Below are 21735 nucleotides of genomic sequence, written 5' to 3'. Positions count from 1 at the left end.
GCCCTGGCTCGCGTCCCGAGGCGCCGTTTCTTTGACGGCCGGGCACGCAATCCGAGGCTGCCTCATCAGCCCTAGCCCCTTGTGAGCCATGGTTATTGGGCTGCCTCTGGCCCAGGCCTTCGGTCCAGCCAGTGGCTCAGACCGCGGCCTAGACCGTGGTCCAGCCAGCGCCCTGCGTCGGCGCGGCCCCCTGCGCAGCCCGGTCTGTCCGGCGCGCCAGCCCGTCTGTCCGCCGCCGCCGCCGCCGCCGCCGCTCGCGCCGCCGCTTCGCCGCGCCGCCGCTGGCCGCGCCGCCGCCGCCGCGCCGCCGCCGCTCGACGCCGCCACCGCCGCTGACGCCACTGCCGCCGCCGCGCGCGCCACCGCCGCGCCACGCCGCCGCTGCCGCTGACGCCGCCACCGCCGCCGACGCCACTGCGCCGCCGCTGACGCCGCCGCCGCTGCGCCGCCGCTGCCGCCGTTCGACGCCGTCGCCTGCCGCTCGCCGACGCTGCCACCAGCGCCTCGCCGACTATCCGAGGAGCTTCGCCCACACGAAGATAGAGACACCCCCTCGGCCCCGACGAATTGAGGATCTTGCGCAGGGCCATACCGGGACACCTACACCGACAAGCGAGACGTGCCGTCCAATATCGTCCCCGAGCCGGACGAACGGACCGCGCTCCTGCCCCAGGACTTCGAAAATGTCCGTCCTGCATCACTTATTATGCGCGTTAATGTCCCGGCACAATAAGCATGTGTAATATCCGTCACCAATATGTTTGAAGTAGTCAATTATGACTGATCGGTTCGAACGAGGGTGACTTTGTACAGCACGGGAAGTTCCCGTCTCTGTACGTTCTGGACCGATACCTCTTGATCCAGATCTGTCTTTGGATAGGGCACTGCCTCCAGGAGGGTTCATGGTTCTACACATGATATAATGATCTACGCATGTCTTGGGATGGTTCATAATGATCTTAAGAGATGGAGAATTTAACAGAGTGAGAGATTGGGAGATGAGAGAGTGAGAATTGGAGAATAGAGCTAGAGAGAAAAAGAGATTGAATTAAGAGATGAGAAGAGAGTTTGTGAGAATTAGAGGTTTTGGGAGGATGGGAGAGGAGAGAATGAATTATGGAGAATTAAAGAGAACTGGGAGAATTTAAGAGAGTGAGAGATTGGGAGAAGAGAGAGTGAGAATTGGAGAAGAGAGTTAGAGAGAAAATGAGATTGAATTAAGAGATGAGAAGAGGGTTAGTGAGAATAAGAGATTTTGGAAGAATGGGAGCGGAGAGAATGAATTGTGGAGAATTAAAGAGAATTGGAGAATTTATGAGAGTGAGAGATTGGGAGATGAGAGCGTGAGAATTGGAGAAGAGAGTTAGAGGGAAAAAGAGATTGAATTAAGAGATGAGAAGAGAGTTAGTGAGAATTAGAGATTTTGGGAGGATGGGAGAGGAGAGAATAAATTGCGGAGAATTAAAGAGAATTTGAAAATTTAAGAGAGTGAGAGATGAAGAATTTAAGAGATTGGGAAAAGAGAAAGTCAGAATTGGAGAAGAGAGTTAGAGAGAAAAAGAGATTGAATTAAGAGATGAGAAGAGGGTTAGTGAGAATAAGAGATTCTGAAAGAATGGGAGTGGAGAGAGTGAATTGTGGAGAATTAAAGAGAATTGGAGAATTTATGAGAGTGAGAGATGGAGAATTTAAGAGATTGGGAAATAAGAGAGTGAGAGAATTTAAGAAATGGAGAACTTAAGAGAGTCACAGATGGAGAATTTAACAGATTGGGAGAAGAGAGAGTCAGAATTGGAGAAGAGAGTTAGCGAGAAAAAGAGATTCAATTAAGAGATGAGAAGATAGTTAGTGAGAATTAGAGATTTTGGAAGAATGGGAGAGGAGAGAATAAATTGTGGAGAATTAAAGAGAATTGGAAAATTTAAGAGAGTGAGAGATGGATAATTTAAGAGATTGGGAATTAAGAGAGTGAGAGAATTTAAGACATGGAGAACTTAAGAGAGTCAATGATGGAGAATTTAACAGGTTGGGAGAAGAGGGAGTCAGAATTGGAGAAGAGAGTTAGAGAGAAAAAGAGATTTAATTCAGAGATGGGAAGAGAGTTGGTGAGAATTAGAGATTTTGGGAGAATGGGAGAGGAGAGAATGAATTGTGAAGCATTTAAGAGAATTGGGAGAAGAGAGTGAGAATTACAGATTTTCGAAGAATGTGAGAGCCCGAGATGAGAGAATGAAAGGTCGAGAATTAAAAAAAATTGGGAGAAGAGAGACTGGGAGAGTGAGAATTATAGATTTTGGGAGAATGGGAGGGGAGAGAGTGAAATGTGGAGAATTTAGGAGATGGGTAAATTAAGAGACTGAGAGATGGAGAATTTAAGAGATTGGGAGAAGAGAAATTGAGAATTGGAGAAGAGAGTTAGAGAGAAAAAGAAATTGAATTAAGAGATGAGAAGAGAGAGTATGATTTTGAAAATTTGAGACTTGAGAGGGAGATTGAAGAATAACAGAGTTATGGAGAAGAAATAACGCTGTAGCCACCACCCTCCACCGTGCATCCTCCGCCACCGCCGTCCGCCGCCACCATCTGCCTCTGCCGTCCACTGTCCGCCGCCACCATCCGCCTCTGCCGTCCACTGTCTGTCGTCCCCTGCTTCGTCTGAGCCTCTGAGGTCTGATCGTGTATTTTCGATTCAAAAGTTTGAATCGAAAATACACGATGGACCTATTAAAATTTAGGTTAAATCCAATATGGATATCGGTTTTTGATATCCACATCCGATATCTGGTACCGTCATCTGTCCCCTTGAGACGGAGATGGATGCCGACATCGGGACGGATATTGGTATCCGATATCGGCACTATAGCAACCGATATCCGATACCGATATCCAATATCCGGATATCGAAATAAACGGATACTGGAAAATTCATTTCCGGTATCCGATACAGCATTCATCCCGATACCGAAATCCGATACGGGTATTGGGACGGGCGAACACTAGTGGCAGCGGTGGCAGAGTGATGGCGGCATCGGTAGTGCGGCAGTGGCGACGGCGGCAATGTGGCGGCGACAAAAGCAGCAGTGGCGGTGGACCGGATGGGGCGCTGGGCCAGGTGTGGGCCACATAGGGTTGGCCTTAGTGGGTCAGCCCAAATGGATCAGCTCAATTGGGTCAGCTCATTTAAGGCAACCTCTTTGGTCAGCGCAATTAAGGCAAGACTTACCAATTTGACTAAGTCCTACGCAATGGTTTTTTTTTGCCCTAAATTATGGAATTCAAACACATTTTTTGAAATTTGAAATTAAAAATTAAGGATGATTTATAGAGATATTGAAATAGATTTTAGAGAGAGAAGTAAAGGGTTTAGAGAGAGAAAATGACTGAAATGAAGAGATAGAGATAGAAAATGAAGAGGTGTAGAAGAAGTTTGAGATGGAATTTGAAGGTACAAATGAAGAATATTTTTTATGAAATTTTGAGGGGACGAAATAAGGATATGGGTGAAGGTCTATAGAGACAAATATTCAATTCTAGAGAGAGAATAAGGGAAAATGAGTGTTTAGAGTGAGAAAGTGATGGTTTTAAAGGGTAAATGGATGATAATTATGGGGAAAATGTAAACTTAGGTTCCTATAACCTCAATGCAAGTCTGGTGAGCCCTAAATTCTTCCTCTCAATTCTGTTTACTTATATTTTTCCAGTATCAGGCATTTTTCAATGCAAACAAGAGACGAGAGTGAATGAAAACTTCAAAAAACTTACATTAAGTAGGTTGAACAACCTGGATTTTGAAATATGCCTTGTCCTTCTGGCCAGCCGCTTTCTAGATCACTTCCAGAATGAGGACAAATGGTGAAAAAAGAGTATTTATATATTTTAAGAATTACTAAAATACCTCTTTTCTTGCATTTTTGCCTCTTTTTCTCCATGGGTTGAGAGCTTCCCCTTGTGATCTTCGGCCTCATTTTTTTAAGGCTTTTGAGAGCCCAATGGGCAGGTCATGTAGTGGCCCATCTTCCTCATATTTCTCTTTTGAAGGTCCACAACTCCACTTGATCCTTTCAAGCCCCTTTGTAGAATCACTAGGCACCCAAAAATTGTCCACTTCTTTAAGAATTGTATCTTCTAATTCCTGTAAATTTCTACACATTAAGAATTATAAAATACTCATCATTAATAGAACTTCTTGACTTGATATAAGTTAAAGAAGTTAGAGAAAAATAACCATAATGTGAAAAAGTTAGAATTTCTAGCTAATGCATAAATATCTGATTAATTCAAATAATAACATGACAAATTATACATTAATAATACCAAAAAATCTAAAATGTATGTAAATATATATGCATTTATCATGTTATCAGTCCATAGGGAGGCAGAGTTCAAGGATTTAATTCAAGCTATTTAGAATGTAGTTTTAGTAGATTTAATCTTGGTTATACATGATCTTCAATGAATTTCATATTTCTAAGGTTAAATGGGGATGATTTTTTAATTTCAAGTTTGAATAAAAGACAGATCCGTAGAGATCATAAGGGAAGGCAATTGAGCACAGGGAGATCTGAGAAATGAGTGAATGTTAAGAGAACATAGGTCCTCACTTCTTGATCCTTAAAAGAAGATCCAGAATCAGAATTTAAAGAGATAAAGAGAGTACTTAATGTAGGTTCTTAAACAGTAATGGTTGGTGAAGAATGTGGAGATTTAGAGTTAAGTTAGGAATAGATAATTCATCTAATTTATATAGTATTCTTATAAATGGTAATAGAATTTGATCATCAACTAACTTCTTTATTCAATCAAGATAAGGGATAGTATATTTCACCCTAGTGAGGGCAATTTAGGAGAGCACAAATCAAGATCAATGAAGATGGAAACTAAAAATCAAATCAAATAAAATACCAGGAAAATAGTTTTTCCAAGGAGAGCTTCCCTCTGAGTGAAGACTATGGTCGAGTATCCAAGAATGAAAAAAAGAGAGATAAAAATAAGGTTTTATACCTAGGGTAAAGGGGTGAGACAATTCCATTTTTTCCCCTATGGATTCTTTAAGTTTCTTTAGTTTGGGAGCTCTTCTCGTCGATCCATCCACACAGATGGAAATAACATATGATGAAGAACTAGTATTCAAAATTTGATATCAATCTGACGGTTGGATCTTCAAATATTAACACTTGAATATGGAGCAATCTAGGGCATTTGATCCTTTTGGCCTTCTCTCTCTAAATAAAATTTGCAGAAAAATCCCTCCATTTTTGCAAAATATTATTTGTACACTGCCCAAGAAATATTTAGATATATGCCCCTCCACTCCTATTTCACCTAGGAAATTGTAAAAAACCCCTTTGTTCTTCCAAAATTAGTTAAAATACAAAAAAACTTTAATAGAATAGGAGCTTTACGCTTGCAAAAACTACCGAGAGCAGTTTTAGAGCCCTTTCTTCATGTTCTCTATTAAAAATAATCTCTAGAAAAATCCAAAAAAACATTAAAAATAGGAAAATTCAAGAGAACATACTACAGAAAATTTTATTTCATTTTTAGTATGATAACATGGAATTATAATCGTTTAAGTGCAAATAAAAATGTAATATGTATGAAAGTAATGATATAAATTACATGTTATCAATATTACTATTTATTTTCACTCATACGATGAGTATGGCCGATCACGTAGCAATTAGTGTGGAGACATTAAGAAAAAATGAGGTGCTCTTTAGTGGAAATAGTTGACTACATCAATATGTAAAAGTATCTTAATGATATTATACCAAACTATTAATTAAGTTGATGCACGTCGGTATTGAGACACCTCAGACTTGAGACACCAATGATGTCTTTTAGATAGAAGGACTATGATCTAAAACTTCCTAAGCATAGTATTCAAAACATAGTGAGTTCGTTTACGAGAATCATGAATATAATTGAGTAGTAAAGATGAGATCATGTGTCCTCGATAAGGTCCTTGGCTAAGGTAGTGGAATATTGAAAAACAGTTCTTTGATGATATTCGAGCGCATGAGTATTAACTCAGATGCCAGATTAGGGCTAAATTGTTGACCATCCTAGGAGCATGAAGCATATAAGAGACTACACCTACATGGTAACCAATAATAGAGTTTCTATGAGTGGTTCAATCCAATCCTTTGTATCTTCTAGAGCATGAGGTGTAGCTTGGCCCCCCACATCCTAGATACTCGACCTATCAATTGGGTTAAATGTGATATGTCATTAAATAATCTTTTTAATAATTTATTTAATCAATTAAGAAGGTCAATAAAGGTTATTGGGCCGTTGGATTTGTTACATAGGCTTTGAAGGCCACACATAAATCATTTTTTGGTCATTGAAAGCTATATCTAAAACTTAGGGTTTTTTATGTGAAAACTTTTTAAGCTATATCTCACTTAGTATAAATAAGGGAAGGCTTGAAGGAAATTCACTGAGGTCAAAATTTTCAAGGCCCTAACCTTATTTTCCTCTTTTTTCAGGCCATAAAAGCCAATGCCCCCTTAGTGAAATTTCTTCAAAAGTCATTGGAAGTTTTTTATCAAAGTCTCCATCTTTGAGAAATTTAATAGAATTACAAGAACTTAAAATATATGCACCAATGTACAAAATGCCTTCTAGACCCCCAAATTAGTTTAGTTAGTAATATTTTTATTGGATGACCTTAATATTCAAATATATCAACAAAAATAATGGCTGGTTGCAAATTGTTTTTTACCTAATCAATAGGGTAAAGTTGCTAGTGCGTGGGGTGTCAAACTACACCTCACACACTAGAAGATATAAAGGAGTATGCCAACCCCCTCATGGAACCAATAATTCCTTCCTGTCACTATGCACATATAATCCTCCATGTTTGGGAGACTCTTAAATGAATTACAATATCTTTAATGGTCAAATCTAATTGGTCATTCTAGTTTATACTAATTTGTATTATAGATCATCTTAAAACTAATTCTTCAACATATTTACTACCTTAACTAGGGAATTAGCTGTATCTTAGTCTGTGAGCCCATCTCCTCTTAAGCCAATCACACCACCATATTTATTTAAGTTCATTGAATAAAATATTTACATTCATTATTATTCCGGTGTGATGTTATAATGAAGTCCATGAAGACGTGCAATGATATAGTGAATTATGATGACATCATAATACAGTGATCACTAGCCATTAAACATGTATTCTAAATATTCCTATTCGATGGATACTCGAGAGGGACATCACAATATCCGGTTAAAATAACACTAGCTGATCCTATTTATACTATAAGTATAGCTGACAGTGAGGCTATTAGTGTGGCGACACCAAGGATAAATAGTGGTGGTCTTAGAAGAAAGAGTTCACTGAATTGATCCGTACAAATCCCTGAATGGTATTATACCTAAACGTCAATCAGTTTGATTCATGACACAATTGTATAAGTGATCCACTGACATGAGACACCAAGGACATCTCATGAATGGACGACTGCATTTTGACTACGACTTATGGACCTCTAATCATGGGATTCAAACAAGTCATAGCTCAGATATAGTAAGAAGCTTACACAGATGATTGAGTGGTCAAGACGGGATCATCCACCCTCGATATAATAGGAGATTGTCTCAACGAAGATGATGTAGAAAAATCCCTAGCAAGGGTAGTCAAGATAATAGAGAAGGCGTTCTCCAATAATCCCCATACGCATTAGTACTAATTGAATGACAGATTAGGGTTTGACGATAAACCAAACTCTCAGTAGTTTGGGAGTCTCACGTGGATGATGGATTATACATATACGGTAATCGATGACGGTAAATGTTCTATGAAAGATTTCAACACTATTCGGTATTTTCTAGAGCACGAAGTGTAGCTTGGCACCCCATGGGCTGGAAACTTAATCTATCGATTGGATTAAATCGATCCTTATTTAAATAATCTATATGTAGATATAGTTAATTAATAAGGTTAGTCAATAATAATTGCTATTGGGCCACTAAAGTTATTAACTAGAACGATACATGGGCCTAGAGGGTCACACGCATAAGGTCATAAGGCATTGTTGGATATATTTTATTTTTGGGTTTTTGAGAAAAAACCTTAAGTGAAATATAAAGAGGGAAAAGGCTCTCATTTTAAGCACCTAGGCCAGGCAGATTTGATAGCCCTCCATTTCTCCATTTTCTTCTCCACTCATCTAAGGAGAGTGTCTTCATGGTGAGAAGATCTTCTAGATTTTCAAGAAGAGTTGAAGAAGAAGACGTGGAGACCCAAGCATCGAGTGATCGTGTGGATACTTCTAGAGGCCGGACATGTGAACGGCTTCAAAATGACCTCAGAGTGACAAAGTTAAGGGTGGAACGAGTTCTCCAAAAGGTACATTCAATGTATGTATTAAAGATTGATTATGAATCAATCAACACGTTTTCCACGGACGAACCAAGGCACCAAACCCAACAATACCAAGGGAGCACGATCTCATATGAACCACACAATTACCTTCATAGATTTGTTCTTTCATCTAAATTACGAAAGTTTTAAATCTCATGGTTAGCAGCTCATAAGCCATGATCTAAATACAACTACTCATACACAAGGTGTCTTTAGTGTCCCAAGTCTGAAGACTAAACACACAATTGTGACACAAACTAAATTGAATGATGTTTATATTATCCAATTTAGGGGTTTGTACGTAGCATTTTAGTGAAATCTTTCCCCAAAAAGTACCCTCCATTTTACCTTAAGTGCCTCTACACTAATGGTTACAAGATCAACCAAACTCATTACATGAATGAGTGTTGATATTGTTTTTCTTTCTATCTATGTTGATGTCCTTCTTGAGTAGCCTTCAAATAACAATGTTCAAAACACATGCTCAAGGATAAATGATTACTGAATTACGATCTCATCATAATTCACTTAATTATTGCATGTATTCATGGACTTCAATTATAAGCATCCTACATGCATTATAATCAAAATTTGGTGTCAATGAATTTTGAGCCAAATGTGGAACATGCTATTCACTTGTTAGCCACATATATATTCTTTTAGCAAGGTGATAATATCATTGAGTATATATGTTTGAGTTTCTAGGAAAGGCTCGATTTGATTCATCTTTCCTTCCACTGTGTAAACTCGACTCAGACACCACTCGTGATTGAATTAAATTGTGTTGACCTTGTACCTTAATTCTAGAACCAAGCACATGAGAGCTACGAAAAAAGCCTGGGTGCTTCATGCTGAGAACAATCATTGAAACCTGCAACTAAAAAAAGAGGCAAAACTTAGCAATTCATAAAATTAGCCCTATCCCTACCTAGAATTCAAAAGATTCACCAAAATGCCGAGGAGAGTCAATGGCTCCCGCAAGGCTGGACGCCGCCGTCGGTGGCGGCAGACGAAGCCAGAGACGGCGATGCAGCCACCTTCAGGTGACGGAGCTCGAGGACTTTGCGGTGGGAGTTGGAGTGCTGGGTGGGCTCAAAAGTTGGGCTGGCAGCGGGCCGGTACTCTGGCACTAACCGGCCGGACTTGAACCGGACCCCACAGGCGTTGCAAAGAGTTTTGGGCCCTTTGGGCCCGGCCCGCCATTGCGGGGTCCGATCCGTAGCGCAATGCACGCATCTCCTCCGCTCCGACCCCTTATTAATACTCTCCTCCTCCACCACTCTCTCATCTAGACGTGGTCTCTTGCTCCCGACTCTGCTTCGTACCTGCGCTAATGGCGGATCGACGGAGAAGGAATCCTCCACGAACTTCGACAGCCACTCCAATTGCTCCATATCTTCGATCTGATTCAATCGCAAAAACTTCAGTCGATCGATGTATGAGTAAAAGAGAGCGATCTTGCGATCTTGCGGTGAGTTTTGATTCGAGATTCTATGAATTTCGAGAATCACGGTTCATCAAAGAAGTTCGACGAGGTCCTTGATCTATCGGTTTATGATTGTTGCGGAAAGTGAAAACGCGGTTCGTCGAGGTATTACTATAGGTTCTGGTTCGAGTTTAGTTTTTTAATTTGGTTCAATCGAAAAGGAAAAAATCCGGTTCATCGAGTTTTGACACATCGAAGTATGAACAAAATTTACGAACTTTCATTTGCCGGATTCTTCGCAAAAATCGACAAAGATTTGAGATTTCGATCTGATTCCAACGAAATCCCCGGTATCCGTCGATCCATTTTAGAACAGAAATCGATTTCTTCGGAAATCACGATTCGAGAGAATTTGAATCTCGTCTGTTTCGGAGATCAGATTGAGTCAGTTTGGGGCTAAGAATGACTCCAGATGAACCTGATGAAACGCACGAGGATTTTAAAATTTGATTAAGCGTAACGGCTTCTTCAGAAAACGACAGCGCAACAGGAAAATCTTGAATTTGAAAGTATCGCTGTTCGAATAATTGAAATATGAAAAGAAAAGAAAAGAAACCAATCCGGACGCATAGTTTTCTTATGGGCCAAGATTTTCGCATTTTTTACTGCCGAAAGCGAAATTTTCACCTCGGCCAATGAACAAACTATTCCGGAGTATCACTGTTCGACTTTCAAAGGATCAAAGGATAGAAAAAAAAATCAATCTGGAAGCAGATATTTCCGGCGCGATAAACAAATCAACGGCAGAACAACGGAAGAATCATAAGTTCGTACTACTGCAACCGATATCTCTGATTTTTTGTGGGGTACAAAAAAATCGATTGAAAAGATGAAGAATCAGGTACTGCAGGAGCAGAAAAGCTCTATAGAAACGGCGAGAATTCTATAAAATCGAATAAACCGGAACTCTTCTTGGCCGCATTTCTCAGTGATGTCGCGAGCAAGCCATTGTAATACTGTTCGATTTCATCTCAAGCAAGATTTTTTTGAGAAAAAAACGAGAAGAATTAGAAGTTTCAGAAACGAAAAATTCGCACTGCTGAAGCCGAGCTTTCCAGCACTGTCGACCGAAAACAACAACCACCGAAAAACGGAAATTTGTGTAGAAACGGCGGAAACTCCAACAAACATGTAATCTACAGAAACAGCGAAAAAGCGGCTGAAAACTAAGAAGAATCAGATGAAGCAGGAACATTAATTTACAGAGAAGCCGCGAAAATCGAAAAACTACAGTTCTACTCGGCCGCATTGTTCATTACCGGCGCTAACAAGCAGTTGCAGGCAAAATCGCCGCGGATCTGCGATCCGGCAACAGAAGAGGAAGAACTGCAATCGAGAGGCGTCGAAACCGATTCCTCCGCCGCCTGATCGTTCAAGTACTTGTCCTCGACATTGCAGAGCTCTCCATCATCGTTCGAGAAGTCGAGGAGATCTTCAACGAGGAAAATCTCGCCAGAATGCCTTCCCTGCATCTCCGCCGAGCTTTCCGCTTCCATGGCCGGGGCTCGACAGTGGAAGATGTCTTTGAAATTCTGTTACAGAGATATAAGGAATGAGAGAGAGATGCGACATCGTATTTATAGATGCTGTTGGAGGAGAGAGAGAGAAGTTTCTCTCCCTCCCATCAGTGTAATAACTGAGGGTAAATATGTAAAAGTAATTACCATGGGTAGCATGGAAATAACATTGCAGTTAACCCTTTTTGTTTTTATTTATTGATGGATCCCTTTTTCTTCGGTCAGTGCAACGTGGTCCTTTTAACGGCTTTTTATGCTTGCTTTGACCACGTCATACGCCGAGTTAACCGCTTTTTGTGCTTTCAATTTGTTGAATGAAAAGAAGGAATTAATAATTATTTTAGCAGGGATATTTTAATTGAAAAATAAGGTTAGTAGTTTTAACACGTTATTAGCTTTATTGCATTTATTGTCTATGACTTGGATGGAAAAAACTTGCCTAATGTTCTAGTGCCAAAATTATTATAAACCAATATTCCATTATTATTTATAAGTTAATTTACATATAGATGGCCATACTAATCCTTTGAAAAGATGGATCACTAGTTATAATACTCAGCGCCTTATTGGACATCATCATGTTAATTTGTTTACATCTTTGACCAAAGCGAAATGATTATTTTTTAATTGTAAGATTGGTTGTGTTTGTATTTATATCGATATCTACATCAAAGTAATTGGAAAAAAACCTTATGCAGTTGTTGGAAGAATTTCTTTTTAAGAAGCAACAAAATTTGATGCTCAATACTCTCTACCATAAGAACCAATACGCGGAATAATTCAATGTCTAGTTTAAACCACAAGATTCCACAAGTATTGAATGTATAAGATTCAAAAAGGGTTGGAGTAGACTATTTTTGTAACTTTGAAGGTGGTGGAGATAGTGTGAAGGACTATCTATAGTCCCGAGCAGCATGTAGTGACAGGACAAGCCTCATGGATGATGTTCTAATATTAGAAAAAAGGCTTTGGTGACATACTCATTCAGGCACACATCACGCTGCTCCAACTGTTCTACGTGATCTAGTCTTTACATTTGTGATTTATATGCATTGATATGACAGGCTTTCTATGGTCATTGGGAGCCATTCAACCCTCATGAAAGTATTTTAATTTCCTTTCCAATAAAATATGAGGGATTGTATGGAAAATGCCAATAATCATGGGCATTTGGGGAGGATGCTTTAACCATTTAGTATTTCATATGACCGAGCTTTTTCTTGTCTTTGGGATTATGTGAAATAAACGAGTATAAATACCTAAAAAAACTTATCATTATTGTCCAATTTTGCATGTTTAGTTTTTTAATGAACACGAATGATGGAGCAGAAAAAGATGACTGATAACTTGCAAATTAAAATGATTAATTGATGAATTTTACATTATATTTATGTGTTTTAATGACCATATTTGCATGTTATCATATTAAAATGGAGATAAATGACTTACACTTTGATTTTACTATTATTTCTAATTTTTTATCATTTTTAAATGGTATTTGACCTCATTTTATTGAATAAATATTTTTTACAGGGCTTTAAATACTTGGCTAAAGGTTGGTAAGGGCTCTCATAATTTTTCTGGAATTTTTCCATATTTTTATATAATTTTCTGACCAATATTTAGCCAAGATATATATTTTTTTATTTGAATAATATATATGCTATTTATTTAGCATCTTTATAATATATATCAAGGGGCATCCACGTCATTCGCCCAAAATAATAATATATATATATATATCAAGGAGTTTATCTCTCTCTCTCTACACCATGTTGGTTCTGGGTAGTTGGCCAAAGGAGTTCCTCTCTCTCTCTCAACCCAATGCTAATCCTGGGTAGTTCCCAAAGGAGTGTCTCTCTCTCTCTCTCTATCTCTAGCTCATGCAAAGATTGGGCTATTTCCCAAAGAAGTTCCTCTCTCTCCACCCATGCCAATTCTTTGTTGTTGCCCATAGGAGTTCCTCTCCCTCTCTCTACCCCTTACCAACTCTGTGTAATTGCCCATACGCGTCGATTTGCTGCGTGCATTAAATGCAGGCGGAATCCACAACGTGCGTGGGTCAAATATTACGGCTATTTTGTCTTTTTCTGCTTATTTTACAGAAAAAATAAAACAAGGCGACGTGGCTTGTTTCTGTCCATTCAAAAGGGTTTCAAACACCCAATGATTGCGCGCTCTGCAGACGCGGACAAATACGTGTCAGAACGCGATCCGAGAAGGCAGAAAATGAGGAAAATTTTGGCAACCAATCAGAAAGCACCATTTTCAAACTTCATGGAGGAGAGATAAAGTAATCCAAAGGTGGAGATTAAGCGCTAGTAAAATGACGATATCTTGAGCTGAAAGTTTGAGGGCATGTTTTTCTTTTCACCCTCTACATTCCCTACGGTTGGATCTTTAAATAGAGGTCTGGAAAAGGGTGAAATTCACTTTTTGAAGCTCTCTCCAAGGATTAGGCCAGGAAGGACACAAGAGTTGCTTTGGAAGTCGACAGTTCTTGATTCTGCACTGCAATTTGTAAGTTTCTGATTTGTATTTCAATCTTCTTCTTGGACGATTCTAAAACGCCAAGGCATGGGTGAAATGTACATGCCCTAGAAGTTGTTTTGAATGAAATCAGCACTACATTTTGATTCTGATTCAAGATCTGGTTTTTAATCTTTAATTCTACATCAATTTGGAAAATTTCTGCATTAATAGATTTTTAATTTAGGATCGGATTTCATCATTTCCCCAAATTCTTCACTTTCTCTCTCTAGGTTAATTTGTCTAGTTTCACTCTCTATAATTCAATTTTTATTGTTTAGAAATTTAACTAAATGTATAAAAAACCTAAAAATAAAATTTGATTAAAAAATTTATCCATCTTGAAGTCCAATTTAAAAATCCCTTTCTTGATTATTTAATTCCCAATTTTAATTCATAAAAAATGTCTTAAAATTTTATAATAATTGGGAAATTAATAATCCAAATTAATCTGATCTTATAATTGAAATAATTCTATCTTGGGCTTTTTGACCGAAATATTTAAAATCAAAATTAAGATTTTTACTTGATTTTGATTAAATAAAATTATTATTAAGCATAATTAAGGTTTATTAATTGCAAAATTAATTCATCTTTGAATTAATTCATTAAAACTGGATAAAAATTCTTACTTTCTGCCTCCCTGTGGTTCGACCCCTTGCTTGCTCTATATTCTATATTTAGTGATTAAGGGTATTTATAAATTTATTGTATAAGTCTAAACATCAAATCAACGACATATTTACACGCATTTTTAGGCTTATCAGTGACACACCTTGCATATTCTCTCATCGAGAGCCTTCATAGAGTAGATGCAAAGGAGACAAAAAATGACCTGGAAACTTCTCTAGTTTATGATGCAAGACTATGTTTCAAACTATTTTGTATCATTGGGTAGTAAATTTTTAACTCGAATCCCTTCTTGAGAACCTACCTTTGACACAAATCCTTACGTTGATTTTATTGAAACTTGAGGCAACCTATGTTGGGTTCCTTCCCAGAATGTCCTTCCAAGGTATATTATAATCATATTATTATAATAGAAGATAAATATGACATTCTTGACAACACAATCAGGACTGAGGCTTAAATGAAGATATTCCACCTGAAGTATGCAACTATTTTCTCCAAGATCAAAATCTTCAAAACAAACCTCTAGGTAAAGTTACACAATGCAGATGATGGTAAAATGCATGGCCCCGTGCAAGACAGTGTATTAAACTTTATTGTCTGCATTTTTGTCGAATGAAGGCCACCACCTTTTTTTGTGCCATTGTGGAAAACCTCTTTGATGAGTTCCTTGATATGTACATCACTATTTTAAAGCCAACATATGTACCTATGCACTTGTGGAAAATTTGAATTTCTGATTTAAATATCATGTTGATTCACACCTATAGATTTCTGTTAGGGGTGACCATAGTAGAATGTTTACGTCATATATCCAGAAATCGCTGCAACAACATGGAGAATCACAAAGGTCAAGGAAACTAGGGAAGTCCAGAAGTTATACTATTCTTTCATTTTAAACTGGATATAGGCTGATGAGTACATGACAAAGTCTAAGCTTCAAGGTCAATAAATTTAATTAGTTTTTTCATTCCAAATCTTAGCAAGAGATTGATGCAGTACATTTGTTGAAAATTAGATTGGTTCTCAATTTTTTTACCATTACTTTATTCATACCCTGATCACAGTACAGAGATTAAAAACTAATATATCACTTACTCAAAATCAGTTGCCACTTAAATGGATGGTGTAAAGACGTCCCAGAACAGTGTAATATTTTTATTTACAAACACATGAAGAATAAAATATGGTGGCCTATGCTTTTAGTTTCCCTCATGTAATATTCTCTGTCCTACTTTAATGAGTTGATAGTGAATGTCAGAGCTAGTGGAGGCTTACAAATATAATGTCCATGCTGGAAATATATTTGGCCCAAAAGTGAATTCCACAAAATGCTAGTCATGTTGATTAATGTCATGGTTGTGTAAGTGTCCTTAGGCCTGGGACATCAAACAGGCCTTGTGGTTAGCAGGTTTTATTTTTACTATCACTTACAGATATCTAAGTACAAGATTCCAAACCTTGGTAGCTCAAATCTAGCAAAATTCAAAGAAGGTGACTGTATGGTCAACATGGCATTTTTTCCCCTAGTTATAAGAAGAGATTGATTCAAGAAAGAAGATGTAGTAAGGCACTACATATTAGAGGTGTTTTCATGATCTACTATGCATCAGTGTTAACTAGGGTTTGAAAGTTAACCATATTCTAAGCATCAGGGAAACTTGTGCAATTGAAAATTTTTACATTCATAAAAGTGATGAAGGCAAAATTTCCATTAGATATTTAACATACTTCATTATATCTTGTAGAGCATGAGTTGTAGACTGGCTCATGCAGGCTGGGAACTCAACTTATCGATTGGGTTAATTGATCATTGGTTAATAATATATTTTTATATTATAATTAATTAACAAGATTAGGCAATTATTATGGTGTTAGATTTATTAAATAACCTAATACATAGACCTAGAGGATTTCATGCATAGGAATTTGAAATATTGGTTAACATAGCCTACTTTTATTTTCAAAATTTTCCTAGGGACATAGACACTAAAATTTCTTTTGTGGGAACATTTGTGAGTTTTTTGGAGGGTATAAATAGACGAGGGCGCACATTTTTTGATAACCATGTGAGTCATTCTTGAGCACCCTCCCTCCCCTCTCTTCTCTTGTTCTTCCCTTGTGCTACTTATGGTGATAGAGGATGGTGAGAAAATCAGATTCCTAGAGGCAAAAATGAAGGAACAATGAAAAGATCTGCCCTATGAAGGTTGAACAAATACATCTAGTGGATACAAATATGAGTGCTTCAAAGAGACTTGTCCAAGAAACAAATAAATTTCAGAGTTGATACATGTAAAACTGCTGTAATCATATATTATTTTCAGCTTTAATATATTTTTTGATTCAGACTTTCATTTTTAAATATTTTTTAATGAATTTAATCAAGACCACGAGTTTCAAGAGCACATCAATTGTATGATACTGTTAGTGTGCGACGAAGGCACCTCTATTTTCAAAAGTAAATGACCTATTAGCAACCATCGAGATCAAAATATAATCCACAATGAGATATAATATAATATCCTCCCAAAAGTCTATGAAAGTCTAGATGTGTTGAGATGGAGATAAACATTAATTTTGCTGATAACACACAAATTACTGGGTTAATACTTTGTAATTTACATATTTTTTTGCATCAAAATAAAGTTATTATGTATGTTATTAAGCCTAAAATGATTAAAGTTATTTTTGGACTGACATTGTGATTTTTGTGATTCATTGATCTTTTTAAGGATTTATTTGTAATAATGAAATTATGTTTCCAATTCAAAATATACTTGTATGATTTTTTTGACATTCAATCATGGAGATATTTATTTTACAAGTCAGAATACACATTTTTTATAATTTTATGAAGCATAATTTATTGTATGGAATATATTCAATCTTTTTTTATCTTAAACTCCTGATCTGCCACATTCCCCCATTTGATTTGTTCCAATGGTAACCAATCATAGTTTTAAGCAAATATTAGTGCCGCTAATCATTGGAAAATGATTGAATATGGCATCTCAAATTGCGACGCCAAAAGGGATTATGATTGGAAGACACGATTTAATATTTAATCCTCAATGTGGCATAGGCCAATAGAAAAAAGAAGTAATTAAACACGTAATAAATGTGTTCCAAGATGGAGAAAATAAATTATTATTATTGAGGCATTTTTCAAAGTTGAAAAGTAAAAAAACATGGTACACGTACTTACTGACATATGTTGACACAAAATGGAGAAGACGTGTTGACGTGGCATGCAGAGCCACATGGTCACATCATTGCGATTGATTGAGATATTTTTTCTTAAATCTGTTACTGACAATGACATCATGTCCGATATTAACATTTCAAAGAGAGGGAACACTTTGACATGGAGGTCAGAGTTGCATCACCACTTCTTGTATTTAGTACTAGGATTCATTCACCTTTTTTATTCTTTTTCTATATAGGACATGTGGAAGTCTTGGATCTGCCAATCACCCAAGAAAAGGAGTTTTTCCGATAATTAAAATAATGAATATGTTGGGCTTTTTGACCTCCAACATAAAATCACGAAGCCATAGTGCCACTGATGATGGCTAGGACTTGTCCAACTTCAGAGCTTGATATCTAATGACCCAAAAGGCCCATTAAGCTGAAATTTTAGGGTAGCTTCATCTTTACCCCATCTTCCTATCTATCCCCTCTGATATATAAATGGAGCATAGATCTTTGTAAAAATCATCCATAAAATTGCGTTCAACATTTGTAGGTTGATTGAAAGAGTGCATTTTTGAGATCCATCAACCTCATTCTTGGTGTCCTGGGTGTTTGGGAAGAGGCAACAGAGAAGAGTGAGTTTTTTGTTCTTTGAATTTATTGAATCAAAAGAAGGAATTAATATTATTTTGCATGGATATTTTAGTAGAAAAATAATGTCAGATTTAGTCTTACCACGTGTAAGCCTTTTTGGATTTATTGTCTATGACTTGGATGGAAAAAAGCTTGCCTAATTTTCAAGTTCCAAAGTTGTTAAAAACAAAGTTACATAGTTATTTATAAAGTTAATTTACATGTAGATGGTCATATTAATTCTTTAAAAAAGATGAATCAATGATTATAATACTCAGCGCCCTATTGGACTTCATTAAGTTAATTTGTTTAACTCTTTGACCAAAGCAATATGATTATTTTTTAACAGTAAGATTGGTTGTGTTTGTATTTTGTACCAATATCTACTTCAAAGTAGTTGGAAAAATGAAATATAGTCATTGGAAGAATTCTCGATAAGAAGCGACAAAATTTAATGTTCAAAAATCTCTACCATAAGAACCAATATGCAGGATAATTCAATGTCTCGTTTAAACTACAAGATTCCACAAGTATTGAACATATAAGATTCATAAAGGGTTGGAGTAGACTATTTTTGTAAGTTTGAAGGTGGTGGAGATAGTGTGGACTGTCTATTGTCCCGAGCAGCATGTAGTGATGGGACAAGTGATGGAGCGCACCAGCCTGCTCCATCGGATAAGCTTTTGGAGCCACCATCGTCATCATCGACAGCCCCACTGATTTGTATCTAACCCGACCAACACGATGGTGAAAACACCTGGGTGCAAGTACCCCGGGTGAAAGCACGTCCACTCTCATTCGGTTGGATGTTTTATCGCATTTGTGTGTTCATTTTCATCGTGTCCGCATCATCGTGTGTCACATCATTTGCGCCATCATCGTGCCCATGATCATCAATCATATTCGTTGCATCATGCGTCATTTTGTTTTGTTGTGTATCGTATGTCATCATGCCTTTTTGGGTCTTTAGATTTTCTATATATTTTCTTTGGTTTTAATGGGGGTCCTATGGATATGGACCCCATTAATGAACCCCCCTTAGGGGGCCCATCTTGACCCCCTATATAAGGGGAGAAGAGGGCGCTCTAGGTCGGTTAGACAAGAAATTATTGTTGAAAGTTTCATTCACATTTTGGTTTCATGAGGAATAATAAAGGAGATGAGAAGAGGAATGAAGAGGAAGGAGAGGGAAGGGAGAATAAGGAAGAGAGAAGGAAAGGATAAGAGGGGTTCCCGCTCCAGCACCGCCGCTGCCTTCGTCAGCCTCCGCCAGTGGCCTGCGACGTATGACCTTTCCCCCCTGGACACGCCCTCGTGCGCACTACTCACGTCGCACGGGTCGCACGATACAATCGGTGTTATCGTGTGTTCTGCAGACGTGGCATTGACCTCGATGACGCCAGACACGCGGAACTTTGTTGCTGTTGCTATGCTCGTTCTGGCACCACGCGCACGCTCGTACAAGGCATCCGCCCTGGCGATCGTTGGTCGCGGAGCTCGTCCACCCTTAGACTACCAGAGCTGTAGCACTGGATTGCATTCTTCACCGCGTGTGACACAACGTTGACCTCACCTAGATTTACTCAAAGTGCAATCCCGTGATTACACAGAGATATGAACCAGAGTTAGACCGTTGATCATCATCGTTTAACACATTATTGTGAACTGATGATGCTGACTTTGTTGTATCGGTACTTGGAATTTTGACCACCACATTACTGATGAACCATTACTCTTGTCAATCTCAATGTTCGAAAATGAACCTGAGTTAGACCGTTGATCATCATCGTTTAACACATTATTGTGAACTGATGATGATGACTTTGTTGTATCGGTACTTGGGATATGTGACTTTGAAATTCTACAAGCATCACAATCCAATTGTTTTAGACTATTTGAAAAAGGAACCCCAAATGTTTTGATAATTTGACTCAAAACTTGAAAATGTGGATGACCAAGTCTTGAGTGCCACGTTCCTGGATCTGCCTTTTCCCAAATCAGTGCCATGGGTTGACTCTTTTGTGGCTCTACACAGTATAATCCTTCCCTAATTGTTCCCCTTAGCAGAATGTTGTTGGATTTCCTGTCCTTCACAAGACAATAAGAAGGATGAAATTCAACAAAAACATCATCGTCTAAGGTAAGTTTATGAATGGATAGTAAATTTTTAGTAATTCCAGGTACGTGTAAAACATCTTTAAGGAATAGTCTTTTATTAAAAGTTGAAATTTTAGACGAAAAAATAGATAGAATTTTCAAACCTGATCCATAACCCATTTGTAGATGCTCACTTCCTTGATAGCTTGTTGGATTTGAGATCAGGGTCGAGTCAGCTATCACATGGTGGGTGGCTCCAATATCTGGAAACCACAAATTATTATCAGAGGTACTTACAGTGTATGCTTGAGGAGGATGCTGGTGGCTCATTCTGCTCCCGCTTTGTGAACTCTTGGCATTCTAAGCCTCTATGTCCATATTGGGAGCAAATTTGACACCTGGGTTGGAATTTGTAATTCCTTCCTCTTCCTCTTCCTCTTCCACAGTTGTTATTTGATCCTTTTGCTTGGTAGTTATCCTTTCGTTGATTCTGCTCTGTAGTTTTCCGCACTTGACTATTGTTGGCCATTGGAGAAAAGTCACTTGAGCTCGCCTTTTCTTGATAATCAAGATAGACCTCATGAGCCTTAAGATTGGTTACAATCTCTTCAAATTCCATATGAGCAAGGTTGGCATTGACACAGAGAACGAATTGACTGTATTTGGTTCCCAACCCTCTCAGGAAGGTGTAATTCTTTGTATCCTCATCGATCTTGGCTCCAGCAGATTCTAAAGATTCAACAATACTCTTGAAATGCTTCACATATTCATTTATTGTTTTTGTACCATTTGTGATAGTGTGGAATTGTCGATGCAGATCCATGACTCTTGCCTTAATCTTGCTGGAGAATGTGACTTCTAGTAGATTCCTCTTCCTCCCTTTGTAGTCTTGGCTTTGCTAATACATGGAATCACTGACTCTGATAAAGTGGAGAGTAAGAAACCAAGCACCCTTTGATCGTTTCTCCTCCAGAGTTTGTACTCCGGATTTTCCATTGAATTTCCCTGTGGGTCAATTATGGACAAGGGAGGAGGATCATTTTGAATGTAAGAAATCAACTCATACCCATTAAGAATTGGGATGACCAAGCTCTTCCACGCTTGATAATTCTCGTCAGTGAGCTTGATGAGAACTGATGCTCCTGGTGGAATATTCATCGGAATTAGTCCTTCGGTGATGGCGACTCCTGCAGCACCAGGCGAGGGAAAGAGGGACCCTCCAGCGGAAGCATTTTCAGCCCTGGTGATCGCTTGCTCTGAAACCA

At 38.2% G+C, this 21735-nt stretch overlaps 1 protein-coding gene across 2 annotated transcripts; it reads right to left on the bottom strand.

Annotated features, from left to right (window-relative positions):
- Positions 1 to 9208: 9208 nt before the first annotated feature.
- On the bottom strand, positions 9209 to 11398 carry LOC144701469 (GATA transcription factor 4-like). 2 transcript variants are annotated; one of them, XM_078573277.1, is made up of 3 exons: positions 11129 to 11398; positions 9332 to 9786; positions 9209 to 9260 (listed from the first exon to the last, which is right to left on the bottom strand). In XM_078573277.1, the coding sequence occupies exons 1-2, from the start codon at positions 11363 to 11365 to the stop codon at positions 9349 to 9351; spliced, it is 675 nt and encodes a 224-aa protein (XP_078429403.1). In that variant the 5' UTR covers positions 11366 to 11398; the 3' UTR covers positions 9209 to 9260; positions 9332 to 9348. The 2 variants fall into 2 exon arrangements, with proteins under 2 accessions (XP_078429403.1, XP_078429402.1); XM_078573276.1 differs by having other exon boundaries at positions 9209 to 9786.
- Positions 11399 to 21735: the final 10337 nt, after the last annotated feature.

The sequence above is a fragment of the Wolffia australiana genome, chromosome 3 (genome assembly GCF_029677425.1).
Source record: "Wolffia australiana isolate 7733 chromosome 3, ASM2967742v1".
In the NCBI taxonomy this organism is placed as follows: Eukaryota; Viridiplantae; Streptophyta; class Magnoliopsida; order Alismatales; family Araceae; genus Wolffia; species Wolffia australiana.
This window is presented reverse-complemented; position numbering and strand designations above follow the sequence as displayed.

Coding starts and splice junctions, on each gene's coding strand:
- LOC144701469 (XM_078573276.1), bottom strand. CDS start 11,365: ATGGAAGCGGAAAGCTCGGCGGAGATGCAGGGAAGGCATTCTGGCGAG. Junction 9,787..11,128: donor GCAACTGCTTGTTAGCGCCG/GTAATGAACAAT, acceptor CGATTGAATCAG/ATCGAAGATATGGAGCAATT.